The sequence below is a fragment of the Oncorhynchus masou genome, chromosome 28, assembly GCF_036934945.1.
Source record: "Oncorhynchus masou masou isolate Uvic2021 chromosome 28, UVic_Omas_1.1, whole genome shotgun sequence".
NCBI lineage: Eukaryota > Metazoa > Chordata > Actinopteri > Salmoniformes > Salmonidae > Oncorhynchus > Oncorhynchus masou.
The window spans coordinates 54,871,491-54,896,581 of NC_088239.1; the positions used below are offsets into that span (position 1 = coordinate 54,871,491).

General features: G+C 42.8%; 2 protein-coding genes across 7 annotated transcripts in view; one reads left to right on the forward strand and one right to left on the reverse strand.

Moving 5' to 3' along the window:
- LOC135517923 (WD repeat-containing protein 5) overlaps positions 1–5,928 on the forward strand; it is a 28,322-nt gene extending 22,394 nt beyond the window's left edge. Inside the window, exons 6-14 of the mRNA XM_064942649.1 lie at positions 1,044–1,133; positions 1,266–1,349; positions 3,025–3,080; positions 3,257–3,303; positions 4,168–4,243; positions 4,535–4,568; positions 4,665–4,739; positions 4,869–4,956; positions 5,071–5,928. Coding sequence (XP_064798721.1) covers positions 1,044–1,133; positions 1,266–1,349; positions 3,025–3,080; positions 3,257–3,303; positions 4,168–4,243; positions 4,535–4,568; positions 4,665–4,739; positions 4,869–4,956; positions 5,071–5,171 — 651 coding nt within the window. The 3' untranslated portion in view covers positions 5,172–5,928. The remainder of the gene's footprint in view (positions 1–1,043; positions 1,134–1,265; positions 1,350–3,024; positions 3,081–3,256; positions 3,304–4,167; positions 4,244–4,534; positions 4,569–4,664; positions 4,740–4,868; positions 4,957–5,070) is intronic.
- Positions 5,929–7,251: 1,323 nt separating this feature from the next.
- The window catches only part of LOC135517922 (retinoic acid receptor RXR-alpha-A), a 176,580-nt gene continuing 158,740 nt past the window's right edge, over positions 7,252–25,091 (reverse strand). For all 6 annotated transcript variants that reach the window (XM_064942646.1, XM_064942645.1, XM_064942644.1 and 3 more), the window contains exons 7-11: positions 22,106–22,235; positions 19,410–19,542; positions 17,041–17,132; positions 11,120–11,225; positions 7,252–10,881 (exon numbers count right to left, since the gene is read on the reverse strand). In XM_064942646.1, the coding sequence (XP_064798718.1) occupies positions 10,734–10,881; positions 11,120–11,225; positions 17,041–17,132; positions 19,410–19,542; positions 22,106–22,235 (609 nt within the window). In that variant the 3' untranslated portion in view covers positions 7,252–10,733. The remainder of the gene's footprint in view (positions 10,882–11,119; positions 11,226–17,040; positions 17,133–19,409; positions 19,543–22,105; positions 22,236–25,091) is intronic.

Sequence of the window (25,091 nt, forward strand, 5' to 3'; positions counted from 1 at the left end):
ATATTTCATCATCCGCTGAATAATAACCGAAAATGGCCCTACTCCTTAAAAAGTTCATCTGTCCAGATAAACTGAAGTGGACTCTGACCGAGTACCATTAGCTGGAGCCCAGAGTAATATTATTCCGTCGGACTTGGGAAGACCTCAGCCCGTATGAAGCCCCCCTGAGTCCGAGTCCACGCCAAGTCCCCCGGGTCTCAAACAGAATAGGCCCGAGCCCAGTACAGTTCGCCACAAGGCCCTAACCCGCTTTGGCGCGCTCTGTCAGCTGTTTGCCAAGTGTGCAAAGCTGAATCATGTAAGCCCTGCTGAAAAATAACATTACTACAATTTGAATAATTGTTCTAGTGTCTTATATGCAACGGGGGCATGGCCTACAAACACTATGGACATGTTTATATAAACGCAACAATTCCAACGATTTTATGGCGCTACAGTTCATATTTGGAAATCAGTCAATTTAAATAAATTCATTAGTTCCCAATTGATGGATTTCACACAGATATCAATCAATATAAGATGTGTTTTTTTATGATGTCTAAATGACTCCATGAAAAAAACATCTTAATCTGGTTGTGATTTGGTTATAAGGCATCTCGACCCGATTTCAACTAATAAAAGATGTCTTTATCATGTCAAGCCCACTGGGTAGGGATTTTTTTCCCCCCGCCCACGTTGTCATGGTGTTAAAAGGATAATGTGAGATTTTGGCTACTTTTCTACTTACCAAGAGTCAGATGAACTCATGAATACAATTCTTATGTCTCTGCATCCAGTATGATGGAAGTTAAGAGGTAGTTTCCCAAGCCAATGCTAACTGGCTGTAGCGCAATGACTGGTAGGAAGTCTGCTGTTCTGGTAGACTTCCAGGCATTGCACTAATGCTATTCAGCGATGTCTCCTTAAACTACCTTCAACTGTTTTCTCTGCAGTTGCATCATAATCGGTACTTCGAGACCCTCCATGCAGTGGATGTTGGATCGACCATAATAAGCTCATACTGTGAACATGTTTAATTTAAACACACTCATTTCCTATTGCAGGGGAAATGTTTGAAGACATTGAAAGGCCACAGCAACTATGTCTTCTGCTGCAACTTTAATCCCCAGTCCAATCTCATCGTGTCTGGATCAGTAAGTCCTACCTACTAATGCAGCATTGCTATTGTAATATTTTTACATAGAAAAGGTTATTGCCAACCCTGATTTCTACCAAGGAGTGATGAATATTTGTTGCTGTGTGTGCTAACATGAGTTCTCTTCTAGTTTGACGAGAGTGTGCGGATATGGGATGTTAAAACCGGCAAATGCTTGAAGACCCTGCCGGCCCACTCTGACCCAGTCTCTGCAGTAAGAGACTATGCACATGTAGACACCTTCAATGAACCTAAAAACAATGTACTTCAGATAATAGATTTTTCTGCTTATGAGCTTATAGTAGTTGATTATCACACCAGCTGGTCAGTGTGCATTCGGAAAGTATTCAGACCCCTTGACTTTTTCCACATTTTTTACATTACAGCCTTATTCTAAAACGGATTAAGTTGTTTTTTTATACCCCTCATTAATCTACACACAATACTCCATAATGACAGTGCAAAAACAGGTTTTTATTAATTTTTGCAAATTTATAAATAAAAAAACAGGAATTTACAGTGGTATTCAGACCCTTTACTTAGTACTTTTTTGAAACACCTTTGGTAGCGGTTGCAGCCTTAAGTCTTTTTGGGTACACCTGTATTTGGGCAGTTTCTCACATTCTTTGCAGATCGATCCTCTCATGCTCTGTCAGGTTGAATGGGGAGCGTTGCTGCACAGAGATGTTTGATCGGGTTCAAGTCCAGGCTCTGGCTGAGCTACTCAAGGACATTCAGAGACTTGTCCCGAAGCCACTCCTGCATTGTCTTGGCTGTGTGCTTATGGTTGTTGTCCTGTTGGAAGGTGAACCTTCGCCCTAGTCTGATGTCCTGAGCGCTTTGGAGCAGGTTTTCATCAAGGATCTCTCTACTTTGCTCCGTTCATCTTTCTCTCGATCCTGACTAGTCTCCTAGTCCCGCTGAAAAACATCCCCACAGCATGATGCTGCCACCACTATGCTTCACAGTACGGATGGTGCCAGTTTATCCCCAGATGTGACACTTGCCTTTCAGGCCAAAGAGTTCAATCTTGGTTTGATCAGACCAGAGAATCTTGTTTCTAATGGTCTGAGAGTCTTTAGGTGCCTTTTGGCAAATCTAAGTGGGCTGTCAGGTGCCTTGTACTGAGGAGTGGCTTCTGTCTGGCCACTCTTCCATAGGGGCCTGATTGGTGGAGTGCTGCAGAGATGGTTGTCCTTCTGGCACTCTACATCTCCCATCTCCACAGAGGAACTCCATCGGGTGCTTGGTCACCTCCCTGACCAAGGCCCTTGTCACCCAATTGCTTAGTTTGGCCAGGCAGCCAGCTCTAGGACGAGTCTTGGTGGTTCCAAACTTCTTCCATTTAAGCATGATGGAGGCCACTGTGTTCTTGGGGACCTTCAATGCTGCAGAAATGTTTTGGTACCCTTCTCCAGATCTGTGCCTCGACACAATCCTGTCTCGGAGCTCTACGGACAATTCCTTCGACCTCATGGCTTGGTTTTTGCTCTGACATGAACTGTCAACTATTGGACCTTATATAGACAGGTGTGTGCGCCTTTTCAAAATCATTTCCAATCAATTGAATTTAAGACAGGTGGACTCCAGTAAAGTTGTGGAAACAGCTCAAGGATGATCAATGGAAACAGGATGCACCTGAGCTCAATTTCGAGTCTCATCGGCAAAGGGTCTGAATACTTATGTAAATAAGGTTTTTCTGTGTGGGTTTTTTTTTTACAAAAAAAAGCTGTCTTCACTTTGTCATTATGGGGTATTGTGTGTAGATTGCTGAGGAAATGTGTTTATTTAATCAATTTTAGAAGGCTGTAACAACAAAGTGGAAAAAGGGGTCTGAATACTTTCCGAAGGCACTGTACATCTCTAATCTGCTCTATGTTGCTGTGTAGGTCCATTTCAACAGAGATGGCTCATTGATTGTGTCTAGCAGCTACGATGGCCTCTGGTGAGGGATTTTAAAAAATATATATATTTTGTTGAATGTGCTTTGCCTGTAAGTGTAACTTAATGACCTAAAAGAACATCTGTGTTTTAATGATGGCCAATTTAACATAAATATGGGGAGTGTTTGGATATCATTTGAGAAATGTATTGACGTTAATATCTTCTGTCTGTCCATAGCCGAATCTGGGACACAGCATCGGGACAATGTCTGAAAACACTCATTGGTAAGCTTCACCAGCCAGAATGGCAGCATCTGTAACCAGGTTACAATCCAACCATTTTTATTTGTTTGCATATCGGATAAAAAATGTCTCAACAGGCCTGATGGAAACTATCAAATTGTTGGTACATTTCCTAAATATTGACTAAATCAAATACGCTAGACGGGTGAATCATTTTCTTGTCTGTTATTAGATCATGTGACAAATTGCAGTGTTAACTATTTATTGTGGAATAACCATCATATCGACTTAAATTTGCAGTCACGCGATCGTATGTTGTGTCGTCCCACTACCTGGACTTAAAAAATCATGCAGTCTATTAGGCTCCAGATCAAACAAGTTCTGATGAACTTCACATGGTGGTGAAAGTGCAAGGTGATGCGTTAGATGCTGCTTTCCTCAACAGATATCCAGGGTGTTCATTTTTATGCTGGTGACATGATGATTGATTATTGGCTGTCAATTGACAAATAAAAATGATCCTGCTCTTATTTATAATCTCATCATGTATCCGCTGCACTAGAGCGCATGCTAAGAACATAGTGGGCACTTTTGCTGTTCATCACAGAATTCTTTGTTGTGCCAAAACCATCAATGGAGTTATAAATTGGATGGAAACGCATAGAATGTCTGTTTTTTAAATTCTGTTAATGAAAAGTTATATGACAACGTGCTTTTTGTGTGGCCTACGTCATTACGCACAGCCTTTTATTCGCAAGATGCCGTTGCTGGTAAAATGTGCATATTTTGTGTGAATATTCTAATATTTGCTTATGTTTTCGTATATTTTAATTTTTTCTATAAATTTATGGGAAATATAAAATTGTATAGTATTTTTCTGTGAGTGAATTCGTCGGTCTTTTGCAGATGATGACAACCCCCCGGTGTCATTTGTGAAGTTTTCACCAAACGGCAAATACATTCTGGCTGCCACATTGGACAAGTGAGTGTTCGATTATCTGTAGAGAACTGGCACTTTCCCTTAAACTCAGTAGGATATGATGACATGTGCACAGTACCACGGCATCTTTGTCATGCGCTACTGCACCAGTAGAGGGCCCTATTGGACTGTCCAGTACCACTAGACCAAAGCGTTTCATTTGGGAAGAAATGCTCAAGCAAATCTACAACAACAAAAAAGACTTCTTCATCACTCATAAATGCAAATGAATCATTCACCATCGTTTCTGTTGGGATGCTGTCTTCTAATGGGGATTATTATTATCTATTTTAGCACCCTGAAGCTTTGGGACTACAGCAAAGGAAAGGTAAGATATGTCTTCATGTTCCAACCATGGTGTTGTGGAATGCTCTTGATTCATATGTTTCAGTTCTCTTCAGTAAGTGTTCTCCTCTCATTCCAGTGCTTGAAAACATACACCGGCCACAAAAATGAAAAGTACTGCATATTTGCAAATTTTTCTGTCACCGGTGGAAAGGTATTTTTTTTTTTAAATAAAATATAATTTAAAAAATAATAATAAGACAACAAAAAAAGGTGGATTTACGAGATGATGACTTGTATGCTTCTTATGAAGTATCATTCTCTTATGCTCTGCATCTCTCAGTGGATTGTCTCTGGCTCGGAGGACAACATGGTGTACATCTGGAACCTGCAGACCAAGGAGATCGTACAGAAACTACAGGGTCATACAGGTAGAGTAGTCAGAGCTTGATGAAACTGATTACTACTTTGAGGTGAAAAATGCTCACAAAATGTCTGTTTCATTCTCTGCTTTTCTCTTCTCCCTCCCGCCATCTCTGTCCTAGACGTGGTGATTTCTACTGCCTGCCACCCCACAGAGAACATCATTGCGTCTGCGGCGCTAGAAAACGACAAAACCATCAAACTGTGGAGGAGCGACTGCTAAGCCCCCCGCGTGCTTATTGTATTTTCATTTTATTGTACTTTTCATTTGACTGTTTTTAGCTGGACCCGAATGCCTTGAGGACTGAGCCTCAACTAGAAGAAGAAAAGGAACGCAAGTCCAGAACATCACCACAACCACACACCTACCCTTCACCCAGAACCAGAGCAAACCCCAACTCAACCACCACAACCCTCTGCTTGGTCTTGCTTGTGCCCTTACATGCTCTACTATCTCTGCCTTACTCTTACTGTGAGCTGGATGTTTGTGATTCATCAATGAGGAAAATGGTCACATGGTATCTTATGCTTTACTTTCTATGTGTACGTGTCTTAGTATTGATACACGCTTTGTTTTTGCCAGATTGGATTGGCCTCAAGTAAGTTCTCCTATTCACCATGTAAGGTGTTTTTTCTTCAGACGAACAGGCTGCTTCACTGTTTGGTGTCTGACATTTCACTTTTAACAACTGTAAGTCTCATTGAAATGCAGTAGAATAGTAGCCTGGTCACAGATCTGTTTGTGTCATGCCAAACATGTTGGTGACATGATAGCACAAACAGATCTGTGACCAGGCTAATGGATAAGTGGTAACTCATATTTCAAATACTTGTAATTAAACAGTCCGTATGAAGAGGAGTTGTAACAAAGCTTCATACAGGGGAGAGCTTGAGGTTCATTTTTGTTTTGTTGTATTTCTCATAAAACAATATTCAAAGCTCAAAATGCATTGAAGGGGTTAAATAAATTTTTTGACAAATGGGCGAGTTTTACTGGCCCTCGCAGGGGAATTTCCATAGCGTGTCGAGTTTAATTAGACATACAATCTATTTCAACAAGGAGTTTCGTTTTGCCAGCAGTTTCTTAACCACTTCTCTACAAGTCACTCAACTAACAGTTTCTCTAGTTTGGTATTGACACTATACTCGGACACAGCGAGCGCTGCCTCGTTCTGAACTCCTACATTTTACTAGGTGTATTCTGATTCTGTATAATACATTGTTGGTGCTCAACTGATCCCTCTAGAATTCACAAGTGTAAACGGTGGGTTGAGAAGTCAATCGACGAGCCTACATTGAAGGGGCTCTTGCCTGTACTGTCAGTGCATTTTACTGGTCTCCACTCAATCCTTATATTCAAAGTAATGTCAATTGTGAGGAAAGAAATTAACTCAGAGGCTGTTTTTCATTTGGATTATAATTTTAGAGATGCATCCAGTCCATTGCCTTGCACTGTTCTTATGTTGGTCCTGACTCGGTGTCTGGCTGTCATGACGTTAACACAGCCTGGTTTAGATTTCAAAGCACAGTGACCAAATGCAAGTATTTTTGTGCTCCACATTCTGTACATATTGCTACATCAACATATGCGTTGTTAAGACGAGCAATATTTTTGGCTGTCTTTCTGTATCGTTCTTGTTTAACTGTCTTGATAGCTAGTAGTTCAATACACAACATGGACTTGTTTTCCTGCTCTCCCTTCTGGATGTTCATTGCACTGCAGTGGTATCAAGGACTGCATGAAATTCTGTGTCTGCATTTAGTCAATCTGGATTTTGTGAATTTGCATTTGACAGCTATACCTTGTGAATTAATAAAGAGCATTTTTTAAGATGTTAAATGTGGTGATCGGTGGCACTTTATAAACAAAGTCGTTATAACTGCGCGACGCCGTTAGAGCCACTGAACATGCCAATTGGCATGTGTTCTGTTGATCATTTGAAAACGAGATTTCATTCTTGGAGGTGTTTCCTAGCCGATTCCGCGTTTGGTTAATGATGTTTTACCCCCTTGAGACAGACGCGGAATGTTGACTATTTTGCGAAGGATGTTTTAAGTTCAACCCATGTTAGTAGGAAAATGGACATAATCAAATCAAAACCCAACCTTCAGGGATGTTCGAAACTTCGACGAGACTCACTTTATGACCAATTATCCTATTTAAACTGGTCAATTTTGAATAACTGTTTCTGACTCGGATCGATGTCTCTCATGCTGTTTTCAGGCAGTCCTCTTTAAATGTAATTTTATTAGGGGAGAGGACAACACATAACAGCACAAAGATAAAAGGAGCATCAACAACATTTACTTTGAGATTTTTTTAATAATCTTTTTGTCTTTCCATGAAAGATAGAATATCGGAGAACAACCCACAAAGAACAGATGACGTTTTCCAACTTGTTAAAAATAGACAAAAATGTAATGAGAGGACAATCTCATCTTGTATCGATAGGCCCGAAAAGGCAAAGTATAGGCGACAGTTACCAGGGTGTCACTGCAACCCCTCTTCTCACCTTTTTCCTTCCCCATTTTAAATCAACATTTACACAAACAATGTATACAACAGCCCACAGGAGGAAAATGGCAGGTACAGAGTACATAAGCAAGGGATAAAATGACCTTTGTACAAAAATACATGTCAAGAAGGTTATTTTCTTTCTTGACATTTTGCTGAATTCGACAAAGAAATCTGTGATTGTGTCACGAGCTCAGTGTTTCCTGATAACGTTGAACATACAAGTTGCTAAGCAATAAATAGATTTTGGAGGGCTTCATGTCTTTTGTTGTTGCTGTTTTCAGGTCCCATATAGAACCGCTGTTAGCTGGTGAGGGTTAGGGCTTTGCGGTCCTTGTATTATGCTGGTTGATTGAAGACTTGCTTTTAGAGAATCGAGGTCAATGTAAAAAAGTACATGACATTGTTTGACAAACACCAAGAAACTATTGAGTATAACACTGGAATCAGGCCTGGCTCAGATAGTTTTAACTGAACTACTTGTCTCCCTGTTGCTCTAAATTATCTGGAAACACAGAACGGATTTAGAGATATTTATAAATATGTACACATATAGACAAAATATAGCTTTATGGTATATAAAGCATTTTCCGTAGCTATTCATTCTATCTAATCATTTCTGTATCCGTCCAGAGGACCCTTCTCTGTCCAATCCCTGCAGGAGTGAGCGAGCTTGCACATCTGCGTATGGCTTTAACGTACAGTATACACCTGGGGTCTTGAATCACATTAACCTGATCAAGCAGAGAATAGGAGACATCAGACACAAGTGAGCAGGTGTACATCTAAAAAGCATGTGGTTCTTTTTCTGAAATGTTTGATTTGACCTACTCATGTTCCAGAGAATTACTTGTATTAGTGCTTAAATTGGTATCATTTGAACAATGAGCCAATTCATTTGTTTTTTTGACAATTACAATTAGCCTCGATTAAAAATATTGTTTAGACAGAATTGGCCTAAACACAAATCTTATTCTCCTAAATAGTTTAAAATATGACCTAATGAAAATGCAATCACCGCACTAAAATACACAAGCTAGATTTGAACTAAGGATGTGTCAATCAATCCTGCTGAGGTTATTGTTATTCATTCAATCTTTCTGTGAGCAAACACGTTGAGGTTTTGACTGACCAAAGACAAAAATGAACATTGATAATGTCATGAAAAAGTGCCATTTCTGGTTAAATACTTGTACAAAATTCAAGTAATGTTGCAGTGCTGCATCTCTTCCACTAGGGGGAAGTCACAGCTCTCCCATAGTCACCAAATTCTCTATTCTCGCTGGTCAAACTCTATCGCAAAGCAAATGTTCTATTCTATTTCTCTGTGGCTCTCCCTAGTCTGCTATCATAATGTGGACTGCCAAACTCGCTCCTGGATCTCTGATAAAGTTGATTGAAATCCAAAGCAGTCTGCTGTCCTCCAGGACAGGGTTTAACCACCCTTTTAGAATAACAACGAAACCACTCCATGGACAATCTTTGGAGAAAAGAAACACTAGATCCATAGTTATGCAGCAGCTGTAGCATAGAAAGAAAAAAAGCACAATATGGGCATATAGCAGATTTATACATAACGTTACATATTTAACATTTTAATTTGACTTAAATGAAACTGTGTTGTCCACAGAAGTGCAGGCTATGGATCCCTCTGAGGGTGAGGGGAGGCTGGGCAGCAGAGTAGTCAACAGTCTCTGTCTCTTCAGCAGGCACACATCCTCCAGTCAGAGTGGATGGATGGCCTGGGCCTCCGCCTGATCTGGCTGCCCCAGAGGTGAGCTTGCAATGGAGCATCATGAGCTCCACAATACTGAGGTTAAGTGCCAAGCAATTAGAGCACATCTAGCCATAAACATGACTGCATTGAAGCAGAGCAGGGGGCAGGGTGAAAACAGGTAATTTCAAATTGTTTTGCAAATTAATAATTAAACATATACCATCAACACTGTGTGTGTGGTTGTAATGTCCAGTACAGGTCAAAGACCTTCTAAAGCTAGGTTACACTGTGAGGAGCAGCAGGCTTGGTTGCTGTGTGAAGGTCAATCATGGTGTGTTGAAATTCACAGAAGAGTGGAACAAAAGGTCTCAGAGGTGGAGGGAGACATGACAAAGACATGGCATCACTATAAAAAGCACTTAGTTCAGATCAGCGGACACTATTTCCTTACAGTACAGTTCAGTCAAATCATCTGTCTATTTCTTCTTCATTTTGTGGTCACCTTAACTCAGACAGGAAACAGGACAAATAATTGAAGTACGAAAACATATATCTGTTTGCTTTCTTTCCGGTGGCAACCTTCCAGATCACACAGTAATGACATGTAGTTATAGGGCCTATGTCAGGGAGACTCCAGATACACACTGTGCCTAACGTCAGTCCAGTACACCAGAATGAGTAGTTCCAGAGAGAAGCTTCTCTGTGCAGACAGTCACGCCACATGGAGGTCATCAGCTCTGGTCCTAAGAGGCCACACTGCAGGCTTTCACTCCAATCAGTCTCTGAAGCTATATGAGCCTCTGAACACTGGACCGATGTAGCAATGTAGCGTCTCCCCTCTCATGTTCAAACAGTGCTAATAGAAAAAGGAGATGTGGAGAAACGGCCGAGTTTGGGTTCAGAGACCTGAGTGGAGCACCGTTCATCTACATGTTCTCACCTCTGAGTCCTTTTCTACAATACACCTCAAAACTGACCCAACCGGACCAGTCCGGACTGTATCGGACAAGACTTGACCGGATTGGACCAGACAAGACCGGGCCTGGCTCCTCCCCCCTGAACACAGAACATTAAGTTAGTTCTAAAAGTGAGACGGCTCCAATCAGAGCCAGGGACAGCCCATGCAGCCCCGCCTCTCTTCAACAAGTTCAAAACACGATTGTCCCAATTACTACGCTGCTGTGCATCCAATGACGGAACAGTTAAAGATACACCTGCAGACAGCTACATGTTACACCTGGTCTACTCTGCTGTTGTTTCACCTTACAAAACAATGGCTTCAAACACTTATTTTCTCCTCGGTCCGTTTCATCTCCAGTCCATTGTTGTCTCTCATGAGTTATATATATATATATTTATATTTATATATTTGTACAATATATAAAACAGACCCATATACATTGAACTTGTTTTTTGAAACACATCAAAGAGGATAGAAAGGGAGGAGACACATCAGTCTCTCAAGGGGGAACGGTTTGCAGGACCACTCTCGCTGTCCAGCGGGTTAGGGGTGGAGGGGGCGGGGGGGAACACGGATGACGCACCGCCTGCAGTTATGTCATTTGGTGGGGCGCCTCTAGCATCTCCATGAGGAAGGTGTCGATGGGCGTGTCCCCGATGAGCTTGAAGAAGAACAGGTGCTCCAGACACTTCAGACCAATGGAGCGCAGGGCTGGTAACCGTAGCAACAGCTTGGCAAACCTAACCCAATCAAAGACACAAAGCAGTGATTAGCGTGACAGAAAATAAGACATGGATTTAGACAAGATGTTGTCTCAAATGTTGATGTACAGTAAGTCATGACAGGGTTGCCCATGACATAATCGTACATGTACAATATAAACATAAAGCACTTTCTGCCAAACACACTGACAGACGAGTGGAGGAAGAGCGAGAAAAGAGGAGATATAAAGAAAGTGGGAGGTACGTGTATTCGTACCTGCCAGGCTGATCTGGGTATTTCTGTTTGCAGTAGGCCTCCAGAGAGGCGTAGACCTTCTCTCTCAAAGCCTCCACCTCACCTGGGTTAGACAGGCCTTTAGAGTCTGAGTAGAGACACACACAGACACGCACTGCATCAGACAACTAGGCACAACAGTCACAGGATACCAGGTACGAATGTATGTACAGCCTGGCTGCCCCTGAAGGTTAACACCTGCATGCTGTCATCAGAAGGCTTTAAGACAAATGACATGTGAGCTGCCCTACTGGTCTGGGTCTCCTATACGGTGCCTTTAGAACGCATTCACACGCCTTAACTTTTCCCACATTAATATATGTTAGAATCCTCTTTGACAGACATTACAGCTGGGAGTATCTGAGTTTCGCACACCTTGATAGTACAATATATATTTATTTAATTCTTCAAGCTCTCTCAAGTTTTTTGCTGATCAATGCTCAACACACATTTTCAAGTCTTGCCATAGATCTTTAAGCTGATTTAAAGATGCACTCTCAAACTTTTAGATAATTTTAGCCAGTAGTTTTGAAAGTGATGCTCATGAGCCAAAAGTGGTCCCCATTTTGTTGTGTACTATGTCATTAAATTGTGTACTACGTCATCTTAAATATATATATATTTGTATATGTTGCAAATCCAATTCGTAATATATGTTACAACATTGTTGTGCTTAAGATCCTGGAGTGCATCTTAAAATCTCATAAAATCGCCCCTTTTTTTAAATGACATACCCAAATCTAACTGCCTGTAGCTCAGGACCTGAGGCACGGATATTTTTAGTTTATTTTTTTATTTCACCTTTATTTAACCAGGTAGGCAAGTTTAGAACAAGCTCTCATTTACAACTGCGACCTGGCCAAGATAAAGCAAAGCAGTTCGAAACATATAACAACACAGAGTTACACATGGAGCAAAACAAACATACAGTCAATAATACAGTAGAAAAATAAGTCTATATACAATGTGAGCAAATGAGGTGAGATAAGGGAGGTAAAGGAAAAAAAAGGCCATGGTGGCAAAGTAAATACAATTTAGCAAGTAAAACACTGGAATGGTAGATTTGACTGTAGATGAGTGTACAAAGTAGAAATACTGGGGTGCAAAGGAGCAAAATAAATAAATACAGTAGGGGAAGAGGTAGTTGTTAGAGCTATTTATAGATGGCCTATGTACAGGTGCAGTGATCTGTGAGCTGCTCTGACAGCTGATGCTTAAAGCTAGTGAGTGAGATAAGTGTTTCCAGTTTCAGAGATTTTTGTATGTCGTTCCAGTCATTGGCAGCAGAGAACTGGAAGGAGAGGTGGCCAAAGAGGAATTGGCTTTGGGGGTGACAAGTGAGATATACCTGCTGGAACGTGTGCTACGGGTGGTTGCTGCTATGGTGACCAGTGAGCTGAGATAAGGTGGGTCTTTACCTAGCAGAGACTTGTAGATGACCTGGAGCCAGTTGGTTTGGCGACGAGTTTGAAGCGAGGGCCAGCCAACGAGAGCGTACAGGTCGCAGTGGTGGGTAGTATATGGGGCTTTGGTGACAAAACGGATGGCACTGTGATAGACTGCATCCAATTTGTTGAGTAGGGTATTGGAGGCTATTTTGTAAATGACATCGCCAAAGTCGAGGATCGTAAGATGGTCAGTTTTACGAGGGTATGTTTGGCAGCATGAGTGAAGGATGCTTAGTTGTGAAATAGGAAGCCAATTCTAGATTTAACTTTGGATTGGAAATGTTTTTTTGTGAGTCTGGAAGGAGAGTTTACAGTCTACAGTAAAGGATATGCATGTACTTGATACCATTTGAAAGGAAACACTGAAGTTTGTGGAAATGGGAACTGAATGTATAAGAATATAACACATTAGATCTGGTAAAAGATAATACAAAGAAAAAAACATGCGTTTTTGTTGTTGTTGTTGTATCAAATCAAATCAAATTTTATTTGTCACATACACATGGTTAGCAGATGTTAATGCAAGTGTAGCGAAATGCTTGTGTTGTACCATCATCTTTTAAATGCAAGAGAAAGGCCATAATGTATTATTGCAGCCCAGGCACAATCTAGATGTTGGCCACTAGATGGCAGCAGTGTATGTGCAAATATTTAGACTGATCCAATGAACCATTGTATTTCTGTTCAAAATGTTGTATTAAGACTGCCCAAATGTGCCTAATTGGTTTATTAATAACTTTTCAAGTTCATAACTGTGCACTCTCCTCAAACAATAACATGGTATTATTTCACTGTAATAGCTACTGTGAATTGGACAGCGCAGTTAGATTAACAAGAATTTAAGCTTTCTGCTAATATCAGATGTCTATGTCCTAGGAAATGTTGTTGCTACTTACAACCTCATGCTAATCGCATTAGCCTACGTTAGCTCAACCGTCCCGTGGGGGACCCACCGATCCTGAGTCAAAACTGCAACTAGGCCACTCAGGAACATTCAATGTCGTCTCGGTAAGCAACTCCAGTGTATATTTGGCCTGTATTTTAGGTTATTGTCCTGTTGAAAGGTGAATTTGTCACCCAGTGTCTGTTGGAAAGCAGACTGAACCAAGTTTTCGTCTAAGATTTTGCCTGTGCTTAGCGCTATTCAGTTTCTTTTTATTCAAAAAACTCCCTAGTCCTTGGCAATGACAAGCATACCCATAACATGATGCAGCCACCACCATGCTTGAAAATATGAAGAGCGGTACTCAGTGACATGTTGTGTTGGATTTGCTTCAAACATAATGCTTTGTATTCAGGACAAAAAGTTAATGTCTGTGGCACATTTATTGCAGTGCTTACTTTAGTGTTTTTTGCAAACAGGATGCATGTTTTGGAATATTTGTATTCTATACACACTTCCTACTTTTCACTCTGTCATTTATGTTAGTATTGTGGTGTAAATACAATTATGTTGATCTAGCCTCAGTTTTCTGATATCACAGCCATTAAATTCTCTTTTAAAGTCACCTTGGCCTCATGGTGAAATCCCTGTGTGGTTTCCTTCCTCCCCTGCAACTGAGTTAGCATCTTTGTAGTGACTGGGTGTATTGATGCACCATCCAAAGTTTAAATAGTAAATTCACCGTGCTTAAAGGGATATTCAGTGTCTGCTTTTTTAAATACAAAATCTGTGAACTTCTTTGCAAACCATTGGAAAACCTCCCTGGTCTTTGTGGTTGAATCTGTGCTTAAAATTTACTACTTGACTGAGGGACCTTACAGATAATTATATGTGTGGGGTACAGCGATGGGGTAATCATAAAAAAATAATGTGAACCACTATTACTGCACAGAGAATGAGTCCATGTGATTTGTTAAGCACATTTTTACTCTTTAAATTATTTAGGCTTGCCGTAACAAAGGGGTTGAATACTTATCGACATTTCAGCTTTTCATATTTAATTAATTTGTAAAAGATTCTAAAAACAAAACACCACTTTGACATGATAGAGTATTGGGTGTAGATTAGTAACACAAGACTTCAATTTAATGCATTTTAAATTCAGACTGTAACACAAAAAATGTGTAACAAGTCAAGGGGTGTGAATACTTTCTCAAGGCACTGTACATATGCATGGTAATTCTCCCCAAAACACAGGCTGGATGAGGCAACGCATGAACAGTTGAAGTCGGAAGTTTACATACACCTTAGCCAAATACATTTAAACTCAGTTTTCCACAACCCCTGACATTTAATCCGAGTAAAAAGTCCCTGTTTTAGGTCAGTTAGGATCATCACTTTATTTTAAGAATGTGAAATGTCAAAATAATAGCAGAGAGAATGATTTCAGCTTTAATTTCTTTCATCACATTCTCAGTGGGTCAGAAGTTTACATACACTCAATTAGTATTTGGTAGCATTGCCTTTCAATTGTTTAACTTGGGTCAAACGTTTCGGGTAGCCTTCCACAAGCTTCCCACAATAAGTTGGGTGAATTTTGGCCCATTCCTCCTGACAGAGCTGTTGTAACTGAGTCAGGTTTGTAGGCCTCCTTGCTCGCACATGCTTTTTCAGTTCTGCCCACAAAATGTCTATAGGATTGATGTCAGGGCTTTGTGATGGCCACTCCAATACCTTGACTTTGTTGTCCTTAAGCCATTTTGCAACAACTTTGGAAGTATGCTTGGGGTCATTGTTCATCTGGAAGACCCATTTGCGACAAAGCTTTAACTTCCCGATTGATGTCTTGAGATGTTGCTTCAATATTTTCACATAATTTTCCTGCCTCAAAATGCCATCTATTTTGTGAAGTGCACCAGTCCCTCCTGCAGCAAAGCACCCCCACAACATGATGCTGCCACCCCCGTGCTTCACGGTTGGGATGGTGTTCTTCGGCTTGCAAGCCTCCCCATTTTCCTTCCAAACACAACGATGGTCATTATGGTCAAACAGTTCTATTTTTGTTTGATCAGACCAGAGGACATTTCTCCAAAAAGTACAATCTTTGTCCCCATGTGCAGTTGCAAACCAAAGTCTGGCTTTTTATGGTGGTTCTGGAGCAGTGGCTTCTTCCTTGCTGAGCGGCCTTTCGGGTTATGTCAATATAGGACTCGTTTTACTGTGGATATAGATACTTTTGTACCTGTTTCCTCCAGCATGATCACAAGGTCCTTTGCTGTTGTTCTAGGATTGATTTGCACTTTTCACACCAAAGTGCGTTCATCTCTAGGAGACAGAACGCGTCCCCTTCCTGAGCGTTATAACGGCTGCGTGGTCCCATGGTGTTTATATTTGCGTACTATTGTTTGTACAGATGAACATGGTACTTTCAGGTGTTTGGAAATTGCTCCCAATGATGAACCAGACTTGTGGAAGTCTACAGTTGTTTTTATGAGGTCTTGGCTGATTTCTTTTGATTTTCCCATGATGTCAAGCAAAGAGGCACTTTGTAGATAGACCTTGAAATACATCCTCAGGTACACCCCCAATTGACTAAAATTATGTAAATTAGCCTATCAGAAGCTTCTAAAGCCATGACATAATTTTCTGGAATTTTCCAAACTGTTTAAAGGCACAGCCAATTTAGTGTATGTTAACTTCTGACCCACTGGAATTGTGATACAGTGAATCATAAGTGAAATAATCTGTCTGTAAACAATTGTTTGGAAAAATTACTTGTGTCATGTATAAAGTAGATGTCGTTACCGACTTGCTAAAACTATAGTTTGTTAACAAGAAATGTGTGGAGTGGTTGAAAAATGAGTTTTAATGTCTCCAACCTAAGTGTATGTAAACTTCAACTGAACGCTACACTTCTGATTCAACATTTATTGCCAGCAAGTGAAAAGGCCTAAATACAGCAATACTTTCATCTCAGTGTGGGAAAGGACTCAGCCTCTCTGAATCCCAGCATTTCCTCTGTTAGGCCATCTCCGTGAGCTGCTCCTAATTAGGGCAAAGTAGACTGTGATCTGTTCCAGAGCCAGGTCTGTAGCAGAGTGACTCTGGAAGACAGAGGAGCAGTCTGTCCTGGGAGAATGAGGCCCGCCGGAGCCCCTGTGGGCCAGTGGCACGCTCCCACACTGCTCTTTGTCTCCGGGGCCATGGCACAGACTCATTAAAGACAGGGAGCGCGTCTGGTGCCAGCGGGGCAGGGCTGGCACGGGCACTCAGCATGGTAATGAAGATAACCCTGGCCTGTACCATAGAGCAGAGGGCTAGCAGAGGGCTGTAGTGGAGCACACTGTGGGCACTTTCGTAGTTGGGAGAAACCACGGCAGGAACAAGGGTCTGGTGGGGTGGTGGTGGGGGTGTGTGTGTGTGTGTGAAGGCTTCACATGTATGCAAGTTCACCGGTATCACAGGCAGTCATTGTTTGTGAGGTCAGAGTAGCAGGAACAGAGCCCTTTATTGTATTGTTATAATCTAAATAGAAGGTTCTGGATTAAAGGAGTGTTAGGAGTGTGTGATACCTGGGTTGAAGAGGACGATAGCCCGAAGGCAACCCAGCTCTGTCTTGTCCATCTGCATGTCTCTCATCTTGGATACCAGTTCTGTGAGCACTCTGGATGGAGAGAGGGAGACACATAGACAGGCTCTTAGAGATCTGACCATCAGCCAGCAACACCTCCGTAGGTCAGCCTTCATTACACCCTCCTTTATCTACAGGTGTAACTCAATGGAAACTCAGTACAAATCAATTCACAACATGGCCCCACTGCCCTGACACACAGGGAATGTTCAACCAGCGGACAATCGCACAGCCCTGCCTACACCACGTAATTCAAGCTGCTTTTGAACATGGCTGAGAAAAGGACATCCATGAACGACTTGGCACAAACACAATCCCAGACTAACGTGTGACATCACAAGGGCGGGGCGGCGTTTCGGGAGTGTAATGCTACCGCTCAAACTCCTCACCCCTCTATGATTCTGTCACGCCCGCTCTCTATCTCTTCACCTCCCTCTGTCTCTCTGTCTCTCTCTCCACCTCCCTCTCTCTCTCCACCTCCTATCTCTCTCCACCTCCCTTTGTCTCTCTCCACCTCCCTCTGTCTCTGTCCACATCCATCTATCTCTCCCTCTCTCCACCTCCCTATATCTCTCTCTCTCCACCTCCCTCTGTCTCTCTCCACCTCCCCGTCTCTCTCTCTCTCCACCTCCCTCTGTCTCTCTCTCACTCTCCACCTCCCTCTGTCTCTCTCTCGCTCTCCACCTCCCTCTGTCTCTCTCTCGCTCTCCACCTCCCTGTCTCTCTCTCTCTCCACCTCCCTATCTCTCTCTCTCTCCACTTCCCTCTGTCTCTCTCTCGCTCTCCACCTCCCTCCCTCTGTCTCTGTCTCTCTCCACCTCCCTCTGTCTCTCTCTCGCTCTCCACCTCCCTCTGTCTCTCTCGCTCTCCACCTCCCTCCCTCTGTCTCTCTCTCGCTCTCCACCTCCCTCCCCCTGTCTCTCTCTCGCTCTCCACCTCCCTCCCTCTGTCGCTCTCTCTCTCTCTGAGACGAAAGTCAATTTCAGCTCATCCTAATTTAATTTGCCCGTTGAAACAATGAGGGTAAAAAAAGAATTGAGTGCTTAAGTTAACCACCCTCTTCAGAGAGGAGGATATAGAGCTACATTATCAGTCATCTTAATGCAGAGATGTAATCCATCCTTTGGAAGTAGTGAACTGGCAGTATGCTAATCACTGAGCACAGACTCCCAGCTGGGGATAGAGGGAGAGAGAGATGGAGAAAGAGAGAGAGGGGGGAGAGAGAGAAGAGAGAGACAGAAAGAGAGAATGATGAGAGAAGGAGAGCGGAGGGAGAGATAAGTGGGAAAGAGAGAGAGAGAGAGAGAGAGAGAGAGAGAGAGAGAGAGAGAGGACTGGGAGAGATAAGTGGGAAAGAGAGAGAGAGAGAGAGAGAGAGAGAGCGGACAGGGAGAGATAAGTGGGAAAGAGAGAGACAGAGAGAGAGAGAGAGAGAGAGAGAGAGAGGACAGGGAGAGAAGTGGGAAAGAGAGAGACAGAGACAGAGAGAGAGAGAGAGAGAGCGGACAGGGAGAGATAAGTGGGAAAGAGAGAGAGAGAGAGAGAGAGAGAGAGAGAGAGAGCGGACAGGGAGAGATAAGTGGGAAAGAGAGAGAGAGAGAGAGAGAGAGCAGACAGGGGGAGATAAGTGGGAAAGAGAGAGAGAGAGAGAGAGAGAGAGTGGACAGGGAGAGATAAGTGGGAAAGAGAGAGAGAGAGAGAGAGAGAGAGAGAGAGAGAGAGAGAGAGAGAGCGGACAGGGAGAGATAAGTGGGAAAGAGAGAGAGAGAGAGAGAGAGAGAGAGAGAGAGAGAGAGAGAGAGAGAGAGAGAGAGCGGACAAGGAGAGAGCTATTGCCCTCTAAAAAACACTTCAGTTAGAGACTCAGCATGCCAGGGGGCCACAGGGTTTAGAGTTTACAATACTGACTATCTGTTGGATTGATCTCACACTGGATGGCTTGATCAACGTCTGTGTACACTGAGAAGGAATACTTGATACTGTTCGTTTCTATTCATCTGTCAATAAAAATGTGACTGAAAAATGAACGATCACACAACAGGCATCAAATGTGATTAATGGAAAAGAAGGTAAATATCGGCCTTGGAATTGTCACAGTCTGCCGTGGGATTACATGTCAAAAGAGTATGATTTCATCAGGAACGCACATAAATTGATTTCTTCAGAAACTCTGACTGAGGTCTCCGTTACAGGTCAGGGCCTACCCTAATAGTGGAATCTTAGTAATAAAGAATAACACAGCAACCAACAGAAATGTATTTCACAAAGCTGATTGTATCAAGGCAGTGCCAACAGGGTGATGATGACTACCTGTCAAAGATGGCTCCTACTCCAGCACTGTGGGCGCTGTTACGATGGACGTGTAGCCCTGTGGCCAGGAGGATCCCATCTTTCACCGCTATGGAACGGTGCGAGAAGGATGCGATCAGGAGCTCGTTCCACCCTGAGGGAAGAGAGAGACGGGAGGGAAGAATAAGGAGAGATAAAGAGGGAAAACCTATTACAAAGTTCACGTCATATTCAACATTCAAAGTTGACAATTGTGTTGACAATTGAGCTGACAACAAGGCAAGGGAATTCCAATGAATCAATCTAGGCTGAATAGTCAAACCAGAAAGCTCTTTCCTGCATAGGCTCTGGGTTATTAGCAACCTGTCTCAGATGTGCTTTCCAGAGAGATAAGTGTTTAACAGGGTGAACTGCGCCTGCCATCCCAATAAAAGGTGACACACTTGATATGCCAAGCGAGGGTAAGAAACAGAGAGCTCTGTGCCGTTTGAGTGACAGGGCTCCTTTAACTGCACTGTCTAGCAAAACTCCACACTTCTCCCCAGAGTTGAGTTGGGAATGAGAGGGGCTGGGATGCTTTCGTCTGAGAGACAGCAGAACTAAACTGGTTATTTATAGAAGACCTGAGCTGAGCACTGAGAAGAGGAGACAGGACCCTCTCAGCTAGCTTCAGAACAGCTTTTTCTGAGAAGGTCTCTCTCTCAAATTAAATGTTATTTGTCTCATGCTTCGTAAACAACAGGTGTAAACTAACAGTGAAGTGCTTACTTACGGGCCCTTCCCAACAATGCAGAGAGAAAGAAAATAGATAAATAATAGAAAAGTAAAACACGTAATAATAAATACACAATGAGTAATGATAACTAGTGGTACCAGTACCAAGTCAATGTGCAGGGGTACGAGGTAATTGAGGTACATTTGAAGTCGGAAGTTTACATACACGTAGATTGGAGTCATTAAAACTCGTTTTTCAACCACTCAGCCAAGACTGCAGAAAAATAATTGTAGTCCTCCACAAGTCTGGTTCACATTGGGAGCAATTTCCAAACACCTGAAAGTACCACGTTCATCTGTACAAACAATAGTACGCAAGTATAAACACCATGGGACCACGCAGCCGTTATAACGCTAAGAAAGAAGACGAGTTCTGTCTCCTAGAGATGAACGCACTTTGGTGCGAAAAGTGCAAATCAATCCCAAAACAACAGCAAAGGACCTTGTGAAGATGCTGGAAGAAACAGGTACAAAAGTATCTATATCCACAGTAAAACGAGTCCTATATCGACATAACCTGAAAGGCCTCTCAGCAAGGAAGAAGCCACTGCTCCAAAACCGCCATAAAAAAGCCAGATTTCGGTTTGCAACTGCACATGGGGACAAAGATTGTACTGTTTGGAGAAATGTCCTCTGGTCTGATGAAACAAAAATAGAACTGTTTGGCCATAATGACCATCGTTATGTTTGGAGGAAAAATGGGGAGGCTTGCAAGCCAAAGAACACCATCCCAACCGTGAAGCACGGGGGTGGCAGCATCATGTTGTGGGGGTGCTTTGCTGCAGGAGGGACCGGTGCACTTCACAAAATAGATGGCATCATGAGGCAGGAAAATTATGTGGATATATTGAAGCAACATCTCAAGACTCCAGTCAGGAAGTTAAAGCTTTGTCGCAAATGGGTCTTCCAAATGGACAATAACCCCAAGCGTACTTCCAATGTTGTGGCTAAATGGCTTCAGGACAACAAAGTCAAGGTATTGGACTGGCCATCACAAAACCTTAACCTCAATCCCACAGAAAATATAGTTATGTACTGGGCCGTACGCACTACCCTCTGTAGCATCTTGCGGTCGGATGCCAAACAGTTGCCATACCAAGCGGTGATGCAGTCAGTCAACATGCTTTCAATTGTGTAGCTGTATAATATTTTGATGATCTGAGGGCCCAAGCCAAATCTTTTCAGACTCCTGAGTGGGAAAAAGTATTGTCGTGCCCTCTTCATGACTGTGTTGGTGTGTTTGGACCATGCTAGATCCTTAGTGATGTAGACACCGAGAAACTTGAAGCTCTCAACCCGCTCCACTACAGCCCCGTTGATCTGAATGGGGGCATGTGCTTGGCCCTCCGTTTCCTTTGAACATGAAGTACCGGAGGGGGCTAAGCATACACCCCTGAAGAGCCCCAGTGTTTTGGGTCAGCGTGGTGGATGTGTTGTTGCCTACCCTCACCACGTGGGGGTGTCCCGTCAGGAAGTCCATTATCCAGTTGCAGAGGGAGGTGTGCAGTCCCAGGGTCCTTTACTTAGTGATAAGCTTGGAGGGCACTATGAATGCTGAGTAGTCAATGAACAGCATTCTCATGTGGGTGTTCCTTTCGTCCAGGTGGGAGAGGGCAGTGGAGTGTTACACCATTCTCTCCATCACTATGGGTACCCAGAAGGAGAACGCTAAGAGGGGGTAGGATAGGGTTAGAGAGCTGGATGGGCTTCCTTAAGAGTGAGTTTGGAAGTGAACTTTGTAATTTGAAGCGACAAGCAATCAGCAAGGGCAACATATAGGGAAAACACTGAAGACTTCCTCAAAAATGATGACCGCATATATAAAGAATATGACAGAGGATTTGTCAGGCTAATAGCCTACAAATAGCCTACAAAGCCCATAATGCTGCAGTGGCCTGCCTATGGGGGATGCTGATGTGGTCTTATGGTTGTGTTGAGCTGACCTGCTCGTAGGAGGATGACCTGGTCGTCCAGGGGCAACTCAGAGAAGTGGGGGATCCTCTTGGCCCACTCCACCAGCGTGAAGAGCTGCTTGTCGGCTGCTTGGCAGATGTTAGTCACCGGGTCGTTGGGCTGTTGAAAGACACATGGGAAGGCTTGCTGTCACAAATATGGTTAGCACAGAAAGACTGAAAGATACATTGTGACGTGTGTGTGGTTGTGTGTGTAATCGTACTTATGCACTCTGTATGTGCATGTGCATGTGCGTGTGCGTGCTTGCTAAGTGTATGTTTTGGTGTGGCAGCTGAGCTTCATGTGGAGCTGTCCTCTCCAGTAGATAGAGTTTTTCAGTCACAGCAGTACACCACCGAGTTTTAGAGGAGCACCAGCCTGCTCCGCTCGCTGCTCCTCTGAGCCAAGACCGTGCACGCACGCACACACACACACACACGCACGCGCACGCACACGCACACACACACACACAGACAAACACACACACACTAGCCAAGTGAATGATCTCCTCTGAGGAGCGAGCAGGAAGGAAAACAAACAGAGATTCTGTCCTAGCCTGAGGAGGAAATAACTGCAGAGAATCAGCAGTAACAAATGACTCTCTCCAAGCAGGCAGTTCCTTCAGGACTCTTCTACCGACAGAAGACTATTTTGAGTGTTCAGACAGAGAGCCAAAAGAGCTCAACCTGACACACAGTTAAGGAACAAGTGTTTGGGCGTTCAAGTGTCAATTCATTTCATTTCATGAGTGTGAGAAAATGGGTCTTAAGAAATAGTATGCTCACTCACCACTACACCAGGGTTATATTCCTGATCTCTGACAGAGAAAAGTCTGGATGAAAAAGGTAAACATTTACAGTATATTGTCGAAGGCTGAAAAGGTGGCCTCTCATGTTCAAGAGAGAGGAGAATAGACGTGTTTATGCTTTGAGTTAACATGAAAAAGAGAACTGAAGAGAGAGGAGGGACGTTAAAGAGAGAGAGAGAGAGAGAGAGAGAGAGAGGGAGAAAGAGAGAGAGAGGGAGAGAGAGAGAGAGAGAGAGAGAGAGAGAAAGAGAGAGGGAGAGAGAGAGAGAGAGAGAGGGGGAGATTGTAGGATGAAATGTGGTTGTGAATGGACAAAGACAAAGAAACCTCAGGTGTCAGAAACCATCAAACTGAGGGCCTCACTTAACCTGGGAGGACACCATGGGCAGTGAAGAGGACAATAACTTCTAATGTACACATACCAGTGACGTGCAGTCAGGGTAGGTATGGTACGCAGTGCTTACCCTGTTATATTCCCCTTTATAAAAAGCTATTATGAAAAGCCACATCTAAAATACAATTACATTTTTTTTTAAATCTCAAATGATTCTGTTGATTTTTATGCTCAAAATCTCAGGATGTCCCCTCCTTCCTTTCCACCCATTCAAATTGTTGGCGCGCAGCCATTCCTGACCCCAGTCACCTTTAATAGACAGGGTCAGCATAGGCGCCACTGCCTTGCCTAGCTTGAAGTATCTTCATGTGTTGCATTGAGACTATTTAATATTTTCCGCTTGCGTATTGCCTAAACATGTTGTGTGGGTATTCATTAACCTGGAGTGAGCTCTGCACATTTGGGTCTACAGAAATTTGAGCTTGCATCCCTTAAACTGAAGGAAGCTACCTAGCTAGCAAAAACAACCTGACAAATAGATACTATACTGCACCTCAAACCATTTTCCAAGTTGGAATAATGAAATGTTCCACTCTTCGAACCCTCCAAATGGCGCATCAACTATAAGTAAAGTTTAGAGCAGGCAGAGGCAGCTTAACGTAGACAACAACTTTATTCATGGACAGGCAAGGCAACCACCATCTCCCTCACTGCTAAATGTCGGGCGGGCAAACAGTGAGTACTGGATTGTCTACTTGTCTGAAACTTAATGACTAATTAATACTTTTTACTCAGACTTTTACACATCTTGGTGTTTTACTTGAGTTCTACAAGATGTTTGTGACTAACTACAATGACTCTACGTGCTTGAACCTAATGGATGGAGCTGCCTACCTGTGTGCTGCATGGGAGAACTGTGCTACCAGCTACGGTTTGTGTGACTTTTTGTTTCTGTGTGAAAATGGAGCTGAAGGATGCCTTGGGGACAGTGGGCCTGCTGTGTGCATCTGTGACTTCTACAATGCTGTCACAGAGAGGTTCACTGGCCTGACGGACAGACAAATGGACTTCATTACAGGTAAAGAACGGCCTAAATGCATTCCCCTTTGCAATTTAGGCTACTGTTGAATGAACATGATGTTACATTTATCAAGCTAGAATTTCATTTTGACGAGGCAATTTTTGGACGTTTTCGACTGCATTTTTCAGTCATTTCGATTGTTTCCATTTGAGTCATTTAGCAGACACTCCTATCCACACAACATACATACACTAGTGAGAGGATACATTCTCATATGGGTCCCCAGTGGGAATCAAACACACAACCCTGATGTTGCAAGCGACATGCTCTACCAACTGAGCCACATGAGATAGTTGATATGGACATTTTGTTAAAACCTTATTTAATTTTATAAGTGTGTGTATGTGTGTGTGTGTGGTGTGTGTGTGTGTGTGTGTGTGTGTGTGTGTGTGTGTGTGTGTGTGTGTGTGTGTGTGTGTGTGTGTGTTTGCACGTGCCACATACAGTGCATTGCTAGAATTGTCATTTGGTACATTGGCATTTACATTTGCTGAACATTTTTGTCAATTTTGTTTAATGACTTACAGTGCCTTCAGAAAGTATTCACACCCCTTGACACTCCAAATTGAGCTCAGGTGCATCCAATTTCCTTTGATCATCCTTGAAATGTCACTACAACTTGATTTGAGCCAATTAAATTGGACATGAAACACACATGTCTATAAAGGTTCGACAGGGGATGGGTATAAAACAATTTATAGAGTGTTGAAAGTTTCGAAGAACAAAGTCATCTCCATCATTGTGAAATGAAAT